This window comes from Equus quagga, chromosome 13, assembly GCF_021613505.1.
Source record: "Equus quagga isolate Etosha38 chromosome 13, UCLA_HA_Equagga_1.0, whole genome shotgun sequence".
NCBI lineage: Eukaryota > Metazoa > Chordata > Mammalia > Perissodactyla > Equidae > Equus > Equus quagga.
Genome location: NC_060279.1, coordinates 33,391,698 through 33,403,942, shown reverse-complemented (window position 1 = coordinate 33,403,942; position 12,245 = coordinate 33,391,698). Strand labels below are relative to the sequence as shown.

General features: G+C 50.7%; 1 protein-coding gene across 1 annotated transcript; it reads left to right on the top strand.

Moving 5' to 3' along the window:
- Positions 1 to 1,575: 1,575 nt before the first annotated feature.
- CASQ1 (calsequestrin 1) lies at positions 1,576 to 10,516 on the top strand. Its single transcript, XM_046682507.1, has 11 exons — positions 1,576 to 2,184; positions 3,916 to 4,000; positions 4,846 to 4,946; positions 5,128 to 5,239; positions 5,579 to 5,652; positions 5,995 to 6,125; positions 6,970 to 7,015; positions 7,431 to 7,485; positions 7,716 to 7,816; positions 8,648 to 8,722; positions 9,876 to 10,516. The coding sequence occupies exons 1-11, from the start codon at positions 1,906 to 1,908 to the stop codon at positions 10,026 to 10,028; spliced, it is 1,212 nt and encodes a 403-aa protein (XP_046538463.1). The 5' UTR covers positions 1,576 to 1,905; the 3' UTR covers positions 10,029 to 10,516.
- Positions 10,517 to 12,245: the final 1,729 nt, after the last annotated feature.

The window sequence follows — 12,245 nt, the reverse complement described above, 5'->3', positions numbered from 1 at the left end:
CCCTCCCCCAGAGTGCCACAGAAGTAAGACACTGGGGCTGGACGTCGTCATCTAGACATCTACTTCCGGGCGGGGCTGCCCATCTCCCCTGCTGTCTTTGCTCTGGTTGTGGGGCTGTGGGCACATTAGTCACTCTCCTATGGGAGCAGGGGATGGGTTCTGAGGTCTCTTCAGGTCCACCATGCCCTGCTTAGGCTAGCTCTAGCTTCTCCTGCTCCAGTGACAGCTGTCCCTCCTGGACCCACTCCTGCCACGTTCTTGAGATTTTCTGTGGCCTTCCTTGCTTAGCTGTGTAAGGCCCGCCCCATGGGAGTGTGGAAAAGTTATTCCTTTAACATAATTTCATGCCCTTGCCTGGGTGCAAAATAAACACTGTCCCTCCAACATCAAAGATAGCTCAGGGTGGGGATGGAGGGCTTCTGACTTTGGTCTAGCCTCTCTCTGGTCTCCCCTTGCCTCGGTTTACCTATGCATAGTAAGAGCCCTGGAGGGCATGAGGAGGCTCCTTCCTTTCTAGGTACCCAGAACTGAACTCATCCACTCTGCCCTCCCCTCCAAGCTGGGGGAACCAGGAAGTCAGAGCCTCCCCCCAACTCTGCTTTGGCTCTTAGGTGCACAGAATTAATCAACATCCTTGGCTTAGGGCACAGGACCCACCTCTTCATGTTTTCCCGGTGTTAATTTTTTTCCCTGGTGTTTATACCTGATCCTCTTTGTCTTGTCAAAGATGTACGAATGAATAGTTGCTATCCACTCTCCCTGGAATCATTCAGCCTGGGGAATCCTCCCTTCCCAGTGTGCCCTAGAAAACTGAGTCGCAAAGGATCAGAGTAGAGAGAGTGAGTAGGAGGCCGTGGCCGAATGACTTCTCCCTTCTCATCTTGTCCGTCCTGGGCAGAGAAACCCCAAATCCACACCTCTACAGGATGGATGTGGGCCAGCACTTCTCGTCCCACGCCCTGTCCTTCCCTTACATTCCCGAGTTAGGAGTGTTGAGTGAAGCAAAGGAAACTGGCTGGAGCTGAGCCAGGTGGCCAGTCCTGGACGCGGCTCCATCTTTTATTCAGAGAATGACCTCATCCTTGGTTCTGGTTCTTTAAAGAGAAGTGCAGGGGTCTCTTTCCTGCAACCTGGATTGCATTTTTACTGCCCTCCTCCTCCACAGGATCAAAGAAACAGACTTCACCTAGAGGAGACTCCCAGTTTTTAAGACCTAGAGTCAATATTGCATTTGTCCCCGTTTTGTCCTGTCCTGCGAATTTAACCTCTGACCCAGAATACCTCCTCTTCTCCACCTCCATTTCCTTCTCTCTGATTACTTTGCCCTCCCTGAGCCCTCCCTAATTACCCCAAATCTCCCCTCCCCCAGCCCCAGCTTCATTTACCTCCGACTCATCTGGTCTTATTTTTAGCTCTGGCTTTTTCCTTTCTTAATATGGCGATGAGCTCTCAGGCCAGAGGCGCTGGGACAGGGGCTGAGGAGCCCTGGACATTGGGGGAGGGGGAGGGGAAGGAGGCTCTGGGAGCCTAGGGGAGAGGTGTAGGAGGTGGGAGGATCCCAGCCCTCATGGAGCTGTCCTGGCCTCAGAAGGTTATCCATCTCTTCTGCCAATCCCAGAGACATATTTAGACAGGACCAGGTGCGGGCCAAGGGGTGCCAATCTCAGGGGCAGCTCCGGTTCCCTCCCCGCCCCCTGCTCCTATTCCTCCTCCTGACCCTTTTTCTCTTGGCTCCATCGGCAGTTTCTCCAGGACTCAGCAGTGTCCTCTGTCCACTGCCCTGGGCTGTTCTCCACCCCACCCCCACTGTGAGCCCCTAACTCAGGATTCAGGACCCAGGGGCCCCTCCCCACCCCAGCTAACTTCTTCTGGACCAGGAGAGCCGACCCACGTCCCACTACCTCCATGAGCGCTGCAGACAGGATGGGGGCCAGAGCTGTGCAGGGCCTGCGGCTGGCAGTGCTGTTACTGCTGGTGCTAGGGACCCCTAAGTCAGGGGTGCAGGGGGAGGAAGGGCTGGACTTTCCTGAGTATGATGGTGTGGACCGTGTGGTCAATGTCAACGCAAAGAACTACAAGAATGTGTTCAAGAAGTATGAGGTGCTGGCACTGCTCTACCACGAGCCCCCCGAGGACGACAAGGCCTCACAAAGACAATTTGAGATGGAGGAGCTGATCCTGGAGGTGAGTGGTGGGTCTGCAGGCCTGCAGAGCACACCCCGTCCCTCTCTGCAACCCTCTATCCTACAAGTCCACATAGATCTTTGAGGGCAGGATCTAGGGGCTAGGGGCAGTGCAGCAGGACCCCCGTCTTGACCAACAGGACACAAATGGCATGTGGCCTTAGCCAAATGAGAAACAAACTTGGGAACCCAAAAGCGCCACCATAGTTAGGCAATTTTAGGAGGAATGGAACGAGGCTGCAGGGAGATCTCTCCTCCGTGCTATAGGAGGCTGGTAGCACTAGGCTTGGCTAGAACTGGGGTGTCCTTGGAAGGGGGACAAAAAAGGGGAAAGGGGGAGAACTGCAGCGCAGCGTATTGCACCCTCTAATCTACTTTCCTAGCCAGAATATGGCCTCTCTCCCTACACTTTAGGGGCTGTACCCCAAAGAAATCCAAATCAATTTAAATGTTATTGACATCTTATTTGCATGTCATTTATTTCATGGTTTCATCTTTAATAAAAACCACCATGCCTCCCATTGGTCTCTCAGTCCCCTCTCTCTTCCCCCACCCCCGAATTCCCCATCTGCCTTTATTGGATCAAGCTGGATTCCCTGATTGGCAAATTCTTGTGGTTGGAGGATGCTTCAAAATGCCGTCCTCAATTTCTCTTTATGGGAAGATTCTCCTCACCCCCAAGCTGACTTCAGGCCCAAAGGAGAGGGAGGCTATTGTAACAAGAAAAAAAGCCTATTTGGGGATGATTGGGAGGTGTGGTCACACAGCCCTCTAAGAGCCAGGATGTGATAGAGTTTTCTTGTCTAAACTTCTGCAGCTCCCTCTCTAGCTTGGCCTTACAGAGAGCCCCCAGCTTGCCCAGAGCTTGGAGTATTTCAGGGCAAGATACCAGGCCTGCAAGCTCTCGTTTGTGTGCCCCTGCCGGGGGCTGGAACCGCCATCTGATTAATGCACTGAGTATTTTTATCCTGAGTGCTCAGCATCCCTGGCCATCCATCTGCCAACAGCCTCCCTTCCCTGTCCTCCTGAGAATCCGGGCGCCCGAGTCTGTATTATGTGGGGTAAAGCTGCAAGCCATGCCCAAGACACAGGCTGCCGGGGACAGGGACCTACGGGTGTGACTATCCATAGCCTAGGGACAGGCTGAGGTGGAGAGGGAAAGGGAAAGTTCAGCCCAGATGAGGAGAGCCCGGTCTGTTTCACCTCCAGTCCCTGTCAGTCTTGGCCTCTGTGGATGATGAGTGGGGGTCACAGTGATCTCTACTCTCAGCCCTCTGGCTTTCCCCACTCCTCAGCAACATGAACGGACCTCCCACTACCCTCCTGCCCTCCAAAATTCTTCCCATTGGAAGAATGGGAATTCTTCCTACTCAGAAGAATACCAGGGAGTTCACTGCCATGCTGAGCATGGCCTTTGATCAGGATGGAGTGCAGGGTTTCATGGAGTCCCTGAAGGAGCGAAGGGCCTCAGTCACTCTGAAGCGCAGTGCCTTAAAGTTCTACATAATAAGCACATTGTAAATGAGCAATAAATGTTCAGGGATTAAGAATTGAACTAAAGACCAGAAGGGTGGGGTTCTAGGGAAAGTGGAGATATCCTAGATCCCAGTACAGTGTCAAGGTTAACTCTTCTATTCCCTGCATCTCAAATGACCCCAACTTGAAAGCAAGAGAGGGTAACAGGGTTTACTAAGAATTCCGTGGGCTGGTTTTAACCCTAACCTTCCTCCAGTTAGCAGCCCAAGTCCTAGAAGACAAAGGTGTTGGCTTCGGGCTGGTGGACTCTGAGAAGGATGCAGCTGTAGCCAAGAAACTAGGTAAGGGGGGTGGGGCGGGGCAGGGAGGGGAAGCTGGCCTGTGAGAGGGGGAGGCCTAGGCTGGAGGACCAGGTGACAGCCCTTATATAGACCAGGGCCTCCACCATGCCTATTCTGAAAGTAGGGGAGAAAATACTGAATTTGGGAGGGGTGTGGCTGAGGTCCTGGCCTCTCCTTTATTCCTTATAGAGACCAATGCTCAAATCTCAGAAACAGGTGAAGGTGGCTTTCTTTATGCTTATGTAAAAAACAGGGCTAGGTGTTGAGGAAAGGGGGAGTTCAGGGAACACAGGTGGGTCTGGAGTGGCCTCTGCAAACTCTTCTTCCAACCCCTCCCCCTCCAGAGCCCTGGCCAGGTGTTACAGAACCGGCCACCAGGGGGCAGCGCAGGCATGAAACTGGACTCCGGAAGTGGATGGGGGAAGGGTGGTCAGTAATGAAGTCATTTGGTCAGTAATAGCAGAGGGTTAAAGGGGGGGACTGGGAATCAGCGACTAGAGTCCTCAGAGGAGGTAACATAAATATCTGTCTCTAGTTATGACAGGCAGAGAAAGGGAGAAAACTTGCTAGAGTCTATATCTCCCTATGTCCTGCCCTAACACCCCCACCTGAACCTAGCTTCTCCCTGGAGAGCCCATGGGCCCCAGCTAGCTACCTAGACTAAATCCAGAGGTACAGACACTAGGGGAGTAGGGGCTAAGGGGCAGTGGAGGTGAGGGGGCAAGGAAGAGGGAGGTGGAGGATATGGGGCCCACTGGGATTATGGACTGGGCCGCGACCCTGGATTTGGACCCCTGAATCCGTGGGAAGTTTGGGATGATGGCTCACCCCTGGCTCACTCCCAGGACTAACTGAAGAGGACAGCATTTATGTGTTCAAGGGAGATGAAGTCATTGAGTATGATGGCGAGCTTTCTGCTGACACCCTGGTGGAGTTTCTGCTTGATGTGAGGATTCCCCTGGACCTAATGGCCTTGCTTTAAGACTTCATGCCCTCCCCATCAACTCCCACCTCACACACATAGTGAACAGCTAGCCCCTTCCTCCTGTTCCCCACCCCTCCTCTCCCTGCTTCTATTGGTGAGGACCAAAACCCACTCTCTTCCTTCAATGTCCCTGTTCCTCCAGGTCCTAGAGGACCCTGTAGAATTCATTGAGGGTGAACGAGAGCTGCAGGCGTTCGAGAATATTGAGGATGAGAACAAACTCATTGGCTACTTCAAGAGCAAAGATTCAGAGCGTGGGTAACCCTCAGACTCCACTGTGCCCTCCCTGGATCCCCATTTTACCTGTCCTCCTACCTCCCCACTTCACCCACTGTCTCAGCAGCTCTGCCTCCTAACTCCTCTTGCCACAGTCAGCTTCATCAACTGCTCTGAGCTCCCTGCACTGGAGGGGCTTCCCAGACAGGCACCTCCAGCATTCTGCCTCCCCCAACTATATTTTAGCCACTCTCAGAGGACTAGAGGGAGTGGGTCTCAGAATGAACCCCACCTCCCATAAAAGAACTGGGGAGGGGGGGACGGTTTCCTGGAGGACCCTGGTTCCCCCAGAGACTAACTCTGCATTCCCCCCTCAGATTACAAAGCCTACGAGGATGCGGCGGAGGAGTTTCATCCCTACATCCCCTTCTTTGCCACCTTCGACAGCAAGGTTCTCCTCCCCACGGCTACATTGGGTCTCCCTCACTCCCTTCAGCTGCCCTGCCCCCTCTTCCAGAATCTTTGGGGGACCTAGTCTTTCCCTACACATGACATTCTCCACCCTCACCCCCATCTCAGGCCTCTCCTGCCCCACAGATTTTAGACATCTAAAGTACCCCTCTCCTGTTCAGCCAAAGCCCAGAGAAGTTAAGACACTTGTCCAGTGTCACAGTGGCAGTGACAAGGGCCCAGGTTGTCTGACTCCCTTCCTAATATCTGCTCCCTGATAATACTGCTTCTCACCCTGATCCTGCATCCCCTGCTCTACTTCCCCCTGCCCCCTCCCTCAAAGGTGGCAAAGAAGCTGACCCTGAAGCTGAATGAGATCGATTTCTATGAGGCCTTCATGGAAGAACCTGTGACCATCCCAGATAAGCCCAATAGCGAAGAGGAGATTGTCAACTTCGTGGAGAAGCACAGGAGGTGGGGAGCAGGGGCAACCGTCTGAGCAGGGTAGGCTCCTCCTCAGGCTAGAACACCAGTCTATGAGATAGGCTGGGGGAATCTCAGCCAGCCAGGAGCCTGGAATCACCTGGAGATGAATACACTTCTGGGTACCAGTGCTCACTGATACACTCACCATTTTACACAACATTTTGCATGCTAGCACTTAGCCCTGAGCCCTACACATAGGAGGTCCTCCATATATGTGTACATTTAGTGGGTAGAGGACAGGGATGCTGCTAAACATCCGACAGTGCACACAGGACAGCTCCCCCAAAACACAATTATCTGGCCCCAAATGTCAGTAGTGCTGAGGTTGAGAAACTCTGCCCTACACTCACACATAATTCTCTCCCTTCACAGTACTCCACCGCTGGAAATACCCACTCATCAGTGTAAACACTACTCACTCTCATTCTCTCCCACTAGATTATGGTCCCCTCATCAGGGCAGGAACATGTTTGCCTGGTTCAGCTCTATCTACATAGCACCATGCACAGTGCTTAGAACATCTCAGACACTCAATTTTTTTGAATGAATGAATGAATGAACGAACGAATACGCAGATGTCCAGTTCTTACCTTCCTCCCAAAAGTCTCTCTCCCAGTCCCCTTGTTCACCCTCTGCTCTCCCACCTGCTCTAACCATGCAGTGATCTGGGCCTGGTGCCCAGGGCTTAGGCTTGGCCAGATGGCTTTGTTCTGGGCTACAAGCTGTCTGTGCCCTAGACATGACCCAGAGGCAGCCTCTGCTCTGGGGACCCTCTGGAGGGGAGGGCATTCTTCTCACCCACTGAGTATGACTTTCTGTCTGTTGCTTCTAGGTCAACCTTGAGGAAACTGAAGCCTGAGAGTATGTATGAGACCTGGGTGAGTGCCCCTGGACCAGGCCAGGCCCTTAGGGGAGCATGGGTGGCTAAAGACTCAAGTCCTAGAAACATCCCACCCTACTGTTCCTCATGCCTTGCTTGTAGGACTGACAATGCACCAGCAAAGGTTGAGGGTTTTGTTCTCAAGAATGTGTCAGGCATTGGGAGACACACATAAGTAGATGAAGATGACAAGGGAGGAGCTCCAAGCTCTGGAGCTAAAGAGTTTGCCAGAGGAGGTATGGGGGCCCTGGAGCTGAAGGGAGCAGTGTCACTTGGGAAAGGGTCACCACCACGAGAATATACCTGATCCAGAAGCTGGATTTCCAAAAAACTCAGGTTCAAGGAAGATCTAGGGTCTGTTCTGGGTTCTCTGACTTCAGGGAGCATAACTAAAGCCTCCTCTCCCCTAACAGGAGGATGATCTGGATGGAATCCATATTGTGGCCTTTGCAGAGGAAGCAGATCCTGGTGAGGGAGAAATACTGGATTGGATTTGGGGGGGCACTGGTGAGAGGGGGGAGGCGGGCTGTCAATTGGAGCATAGGCTTCACTTGGGAGGCATTCCTGGAAAAGTACAAGCAGCCTGCAGCTAGACCTGTGGAACTGTGGGAGGTGGGAAAGAGATCTAGACTCCTGTTCCCTCTGGGTCCCTTTCCTCTCTGCCCCACCTCACACTTCTCACTTGTGTTTCCTCCAAGATGGCTATGAGTTCTTGGAGACCCTCAAGTCTGTGGCCCAAGATAACACTGATAACCCTGATCTTAGCATCATCTGGATTGACCCTGATGACTTCCCCCTGGTAAGAGGTCCGCTGAGGCACTGCTAACCTAAGATGGGGCCTTAGATAGTGGCACTTTCTGAGGAGAGCTTGTTTCAGAGTCTTTCCTCATCTTCTAGCTGGGGGACCCTGGAAGGTTTCTGCCTGTTGCATGATCATGGGCACTGTGGGCATGAAGGGCATCCTGAGAAAGGGAAAACAGGATGGGAAGTGAATCACATGGGTCATAACACACATGATTCCTAGAGCAGAGACTGGGCAGGTAGCACATGTGCCCAGGGATGGTTCCTTCTAAAGAAATCCAGAGTTTGGGGGAACAGATGGGCACATTAACCCTGCACATGGTATACACAATAATAGAATCAAAGCACAGAGATTCCATGTCTCAGGGTATGGCTTTGTTCCTCGCTGAATCTCCAACACCTAGCACTAACTGTTGAAAGAGTAATGGAATGGACAAACAGAAATGTGAGGAACATTGGCAATTACCAGGTATAACTACCATAGTTTAGAGATGTAGAAATTGAGGGCCAAGGAGAAGTGCCTTGCTCAAAGTCACAAGGTGAATCAGTAGCAGATCCAGGATCAGAGCAGGGGTTTCCTATCTAGTTTTCCTTAGATAGGAGGGGCCAATGTCCCCAGCTGACCCTCCTGATACTTTCCCTTTCAGATTTCTACCCTTTAACTGCTTAGTTCTATCCAATCCTTTCAGGTCTTATAGAAGGACTCATCCCTCATCCACCATGGGTTCATAGTGTCTTCCCTCTGTCTCTCGGCTGACCCTCACACACATCCCCTTGGACTCATGTGTTCCTAGACTCCATTAAGTTGCCATATGTGGTCTTTCTACAGCTGGTTCCATACTGGGAGAAGACGTTTGACATTGACCTGTCAGCCCCACAAATAGGAGTCGTCAATGTTACTGATGTGAGTTTCCTTCCCTCATCCCTGGTTGACCCCTAACTCTGCTTCCCAGCATAGCGAGCTCTCCTGTGCTCTGCCAACTAGGAATTGAGCCCTTTCCATAGAAATTAGACATGCCCAGTCTAATGACTGGATGGAGGGAGAGATTCATGATCTGAACATGCCCATCTTCACCTGTTGGAATCGGCTGCTCATCCTTCAAGCCCCTGTTCAAATCCTCTCTTCGCCATGAAGTCTTTCTAGATCTCCCATTTGGAATCAGTCCCTCCTTGGCACTCCAAGAGCCCATTTGGCATCAAGAACATGGCTTTTATATGGCTATTTATGTATCATGTCTGTCCCCTCCAGTAGACTTTGAGCTTTTTGAGGGCAGACATCTTCTCATTCACATGTAGCAGGTGCTTCAAAAATGTTTATTCAGTAGAACTGAATAAGCCGCAGTCTTTGCTTTCATATAATTCTCAGTCTAACTGGGAAAGCAGTATTCCATTAACTACAAGGCCAGATCTGATAAACTCTGTAATAAAGATTCACATAAAATGCTAGGAAGGCACAAAAATCAAAGTGATTTCTGCTTGAGAGAATCAGAGAAGGGTTTAAAAGGAGTGGCATTTAAAGTGGAGATTGTACAACGTATAGGAGTTCTACAGTTGAGTAGCACTTCCAAATTGATGGAAAAGTTAGTGCAAAAGGTCAAAAGTAGGAAAATGAATATTAGGTTAGGTTCAGGAAAAGGCAAGTCATTTTTTACAGCTTGAGAGCCTAGAGATCTCTGAGGATGGTGCTGAAAAAGCAGGTCATGAAAAGCCTTGAATGCTGAAGAGCTGCTGACTTTATTCTCTAGGCCAGGAAGAGCCACCAGTGGTTTTGTGTCAAGGGCACGATCGAGAGGTCTGTTTTAGGAAGCTCAGCATGTCAAGAGCTTGGAAGAAAGAGTGAAAGGAGGAGGGCTATTTGCCAGTCCAACTATTCTTTCTACTCCCACTGTCACCATTCTAACTTAGACCTTCACCTGGACAGTTTCTCTGGCTGTTGACAGATGAAGGGAAGGGACAGAAGATGTGGGGAAGGATATACAGAGTCCAGTGAGTGGGAGGATGGGTCCAAAGACCTGAGTCAGTCTTAGCTCTGGTTCCCTGTCTGTGCCATGTCCTAGGCGGACAGCGTATGGTTGGAGATGGACGACGAGGAGGACCTGCCTTCCCCTGAGGAGCTGGAGGACTGGCTGGAGGATGTGCTGTCGGGCGAGATCAACACAGAGGATGATGACGATGATGATGACGACGATGATGACGATGATGATGACTAGTTGCTGTAGCTACCATCTCCTAGCCCCACTTGCTCTCCTCAGGCTTCCTCCTGCCTTCCCTGAGCTTCTCCAGGGACACTAGCTCATTCTCTGACTAGGGCCCACTGGGGTCTGTAGGCTGAGTGCTGAGACTCTGATCCCCCTCACTTAATGAGGGAAGGAGCACTTTTCCCTACATACCAGCCGACCTATCTCATCTGACTTCTGTTTCCTTTCCAACAATGTCCCTGTATCTAGTATTTGTTTCTTCCATCACTCCGTACACTCTTTCTTATGATTTTCTTGCCATATCTGTGGGCTCCCATCTCTATTCTGTTCCCTCCACTTCTGCACACTCTTCCCCCACTCTCTCAAATCCTATATCCTTCTGACTGTCCTATCCCTGGCCAGGAGGAAGGGAGGGTTCTGTGGGGCTGTATCTCACCAATCTCTTGTTAATGTATTTGGGTCAAATAAGAGGCCTCAATAAAGGATCTGGGGCAGCATGAGCAAGTGTCTGCTGATGAGGTCTCACCCCTGTGGCAGGAGAGAGGCAGCCAGAGATTGGGAGATTTAGGTATGGGTGCCTTGTTAGGGGACTGTGATAGGAGGCTGGTGGGGCTCCCTCCAGGCAGTTATCCCAGAGAAGCTTGGATTATTTATCTGCTGCAAGTCAACAAGCCTTTTCTGAACACATGGTGTTTGTCCAGCACCGCTATTAGGCTCTGGGAGAACAGAGAGTGCTGGGCCTGTCCCTGCTCTGGAGCTGATTAGACTCACTGGGAAGTCAAGACAAACACACTAAACAATTGAAGAAAAATACAAAGCAATATGTAATTAAGTGATTACGTGCTGCTTGATAGCACCCTCCCTGCAGCTCTTATTTGAATGTCAAGACTGAGCCCAAATAACACTTCCTCGATGAGGCCTTCCCAGAGGTGTCACCCTCCTGCAGTTCCCTCCTCTGGGTTCACACTGCACTCTCTAAATACACCTCTATTCTGGTATTCGGCCTATTCTATCACAGTTCTTCATTTACATATCCATCCTGCCCACTAGACTGTGAGCCCCTTGAAGGCAGGGACCCAGGCTTTTCTCTGTGTCCACAGGGCCTGACATACAAAAAGTAGTCCCTAATAAATGTCTGTTAAAAGAAGGAACAAATGAACAGAATGGGCTTAGAGAAGAGAGATCAGAGTGGGCTTTGATGGCTTCATAAAGGAAGTGAGCATTTTCTAGGCCTTAAAGGAAGAGTGGGATTTGACTGGGGGCCAAGGAGTTGGGGAGGGGACATTTCAGTTGATGGAGACATCAAAAGCACTGGCAGAATGGTGTGTGTCATATTGGGGCCCAGAAGAAACCAGAGAGACAAGACGAGGAGTTCAAGTGGCAGTCATGAGGTTGCGTGGGCATAATGGGACTCAGTTGTAGAGGTGTTTGAATTTAATCCTATAAGATGGGGAGGAAGGGCAAAATTTAATCTGGCAGTGATGAAGAGAATGGATATAGGGAGGGGAGCTGATGGAGATACCAGAGGCAGGGAGCCCAACTCATATAATCAGAGATTGTTATAATAATTGGGGTGAAATTGGAAGAATATGGACCTGAGTGGTGGTCACAGGAGTGGGGAGGAGACGTTGAGTTTTGTATAATAGGGGTCCCCCAGACCTGGGCCTGCTGCAGTTCCTGGCAGGAAGGATCTGCATTCTCTCTGGCACAGCCCAAGTTGGGGTAAGTATAAAGGAGTCAGGGTGGTAGAACCAAGGAGTCGGGGTGGGGGAACCAAGCAACTGAACAAGCCTGTAGCTAAAAGACATTACGGTGTTCATGGATCAGGTATAAATGCATTGCTGTGAGACTTAGAGGATTTTTAAGTACAGAAGAATGAGACCTGTAGTTAGAGAAGTTTTCACCCTCTACAGACAAATCCAGGGAGTGTTCCTAGAGAAGGTGACAGGAGTATAAAGTAGAAACCATGTATTCATCCAACTTGCACCCATGTAATAAATGTATGGACACTGGGCCAGTATAATAATATTATGGAGCCTACTGTCTAGCAGAGGTCAGTGAAAGGCCTTGGACTAAATAATAGCTCCCATGTTTTAAGTACCCATCTGTGCGAGGCCCTAGAAGACTGATGATTTCTAAATCTCAGAACTCCTCTCTAAGATGGGAATTGGTGTCACCATCTTACCAGCGAGGACACTGAGGCTCAGGGGCATAACCTGCCCAAGAAAG

Coding starts and splice junctions, on each gene's coding strand:
- CASQ1 (XM_046682507.1), top strand. CDS start 1,906: ATGAGCGCTGCAGACAGGATGGGGGCCAGAGCTGTGCAGGGCCTGCGG. Junction 5,240..5,578: donor CAAGAGCAAAGATTCAGAGC/GTGGGTAACCCT, acceptor TTCCCCCCTCAG/ATTACAAAGCCTACGAGGAT. Junction 6,126..6,969: donor TTCGTGGAGAAGCACAGGAG/GTGGGGAGCAGG, acceptor TGTTGCTTCTAG/GTCAACCTTGAGGAAACTGA.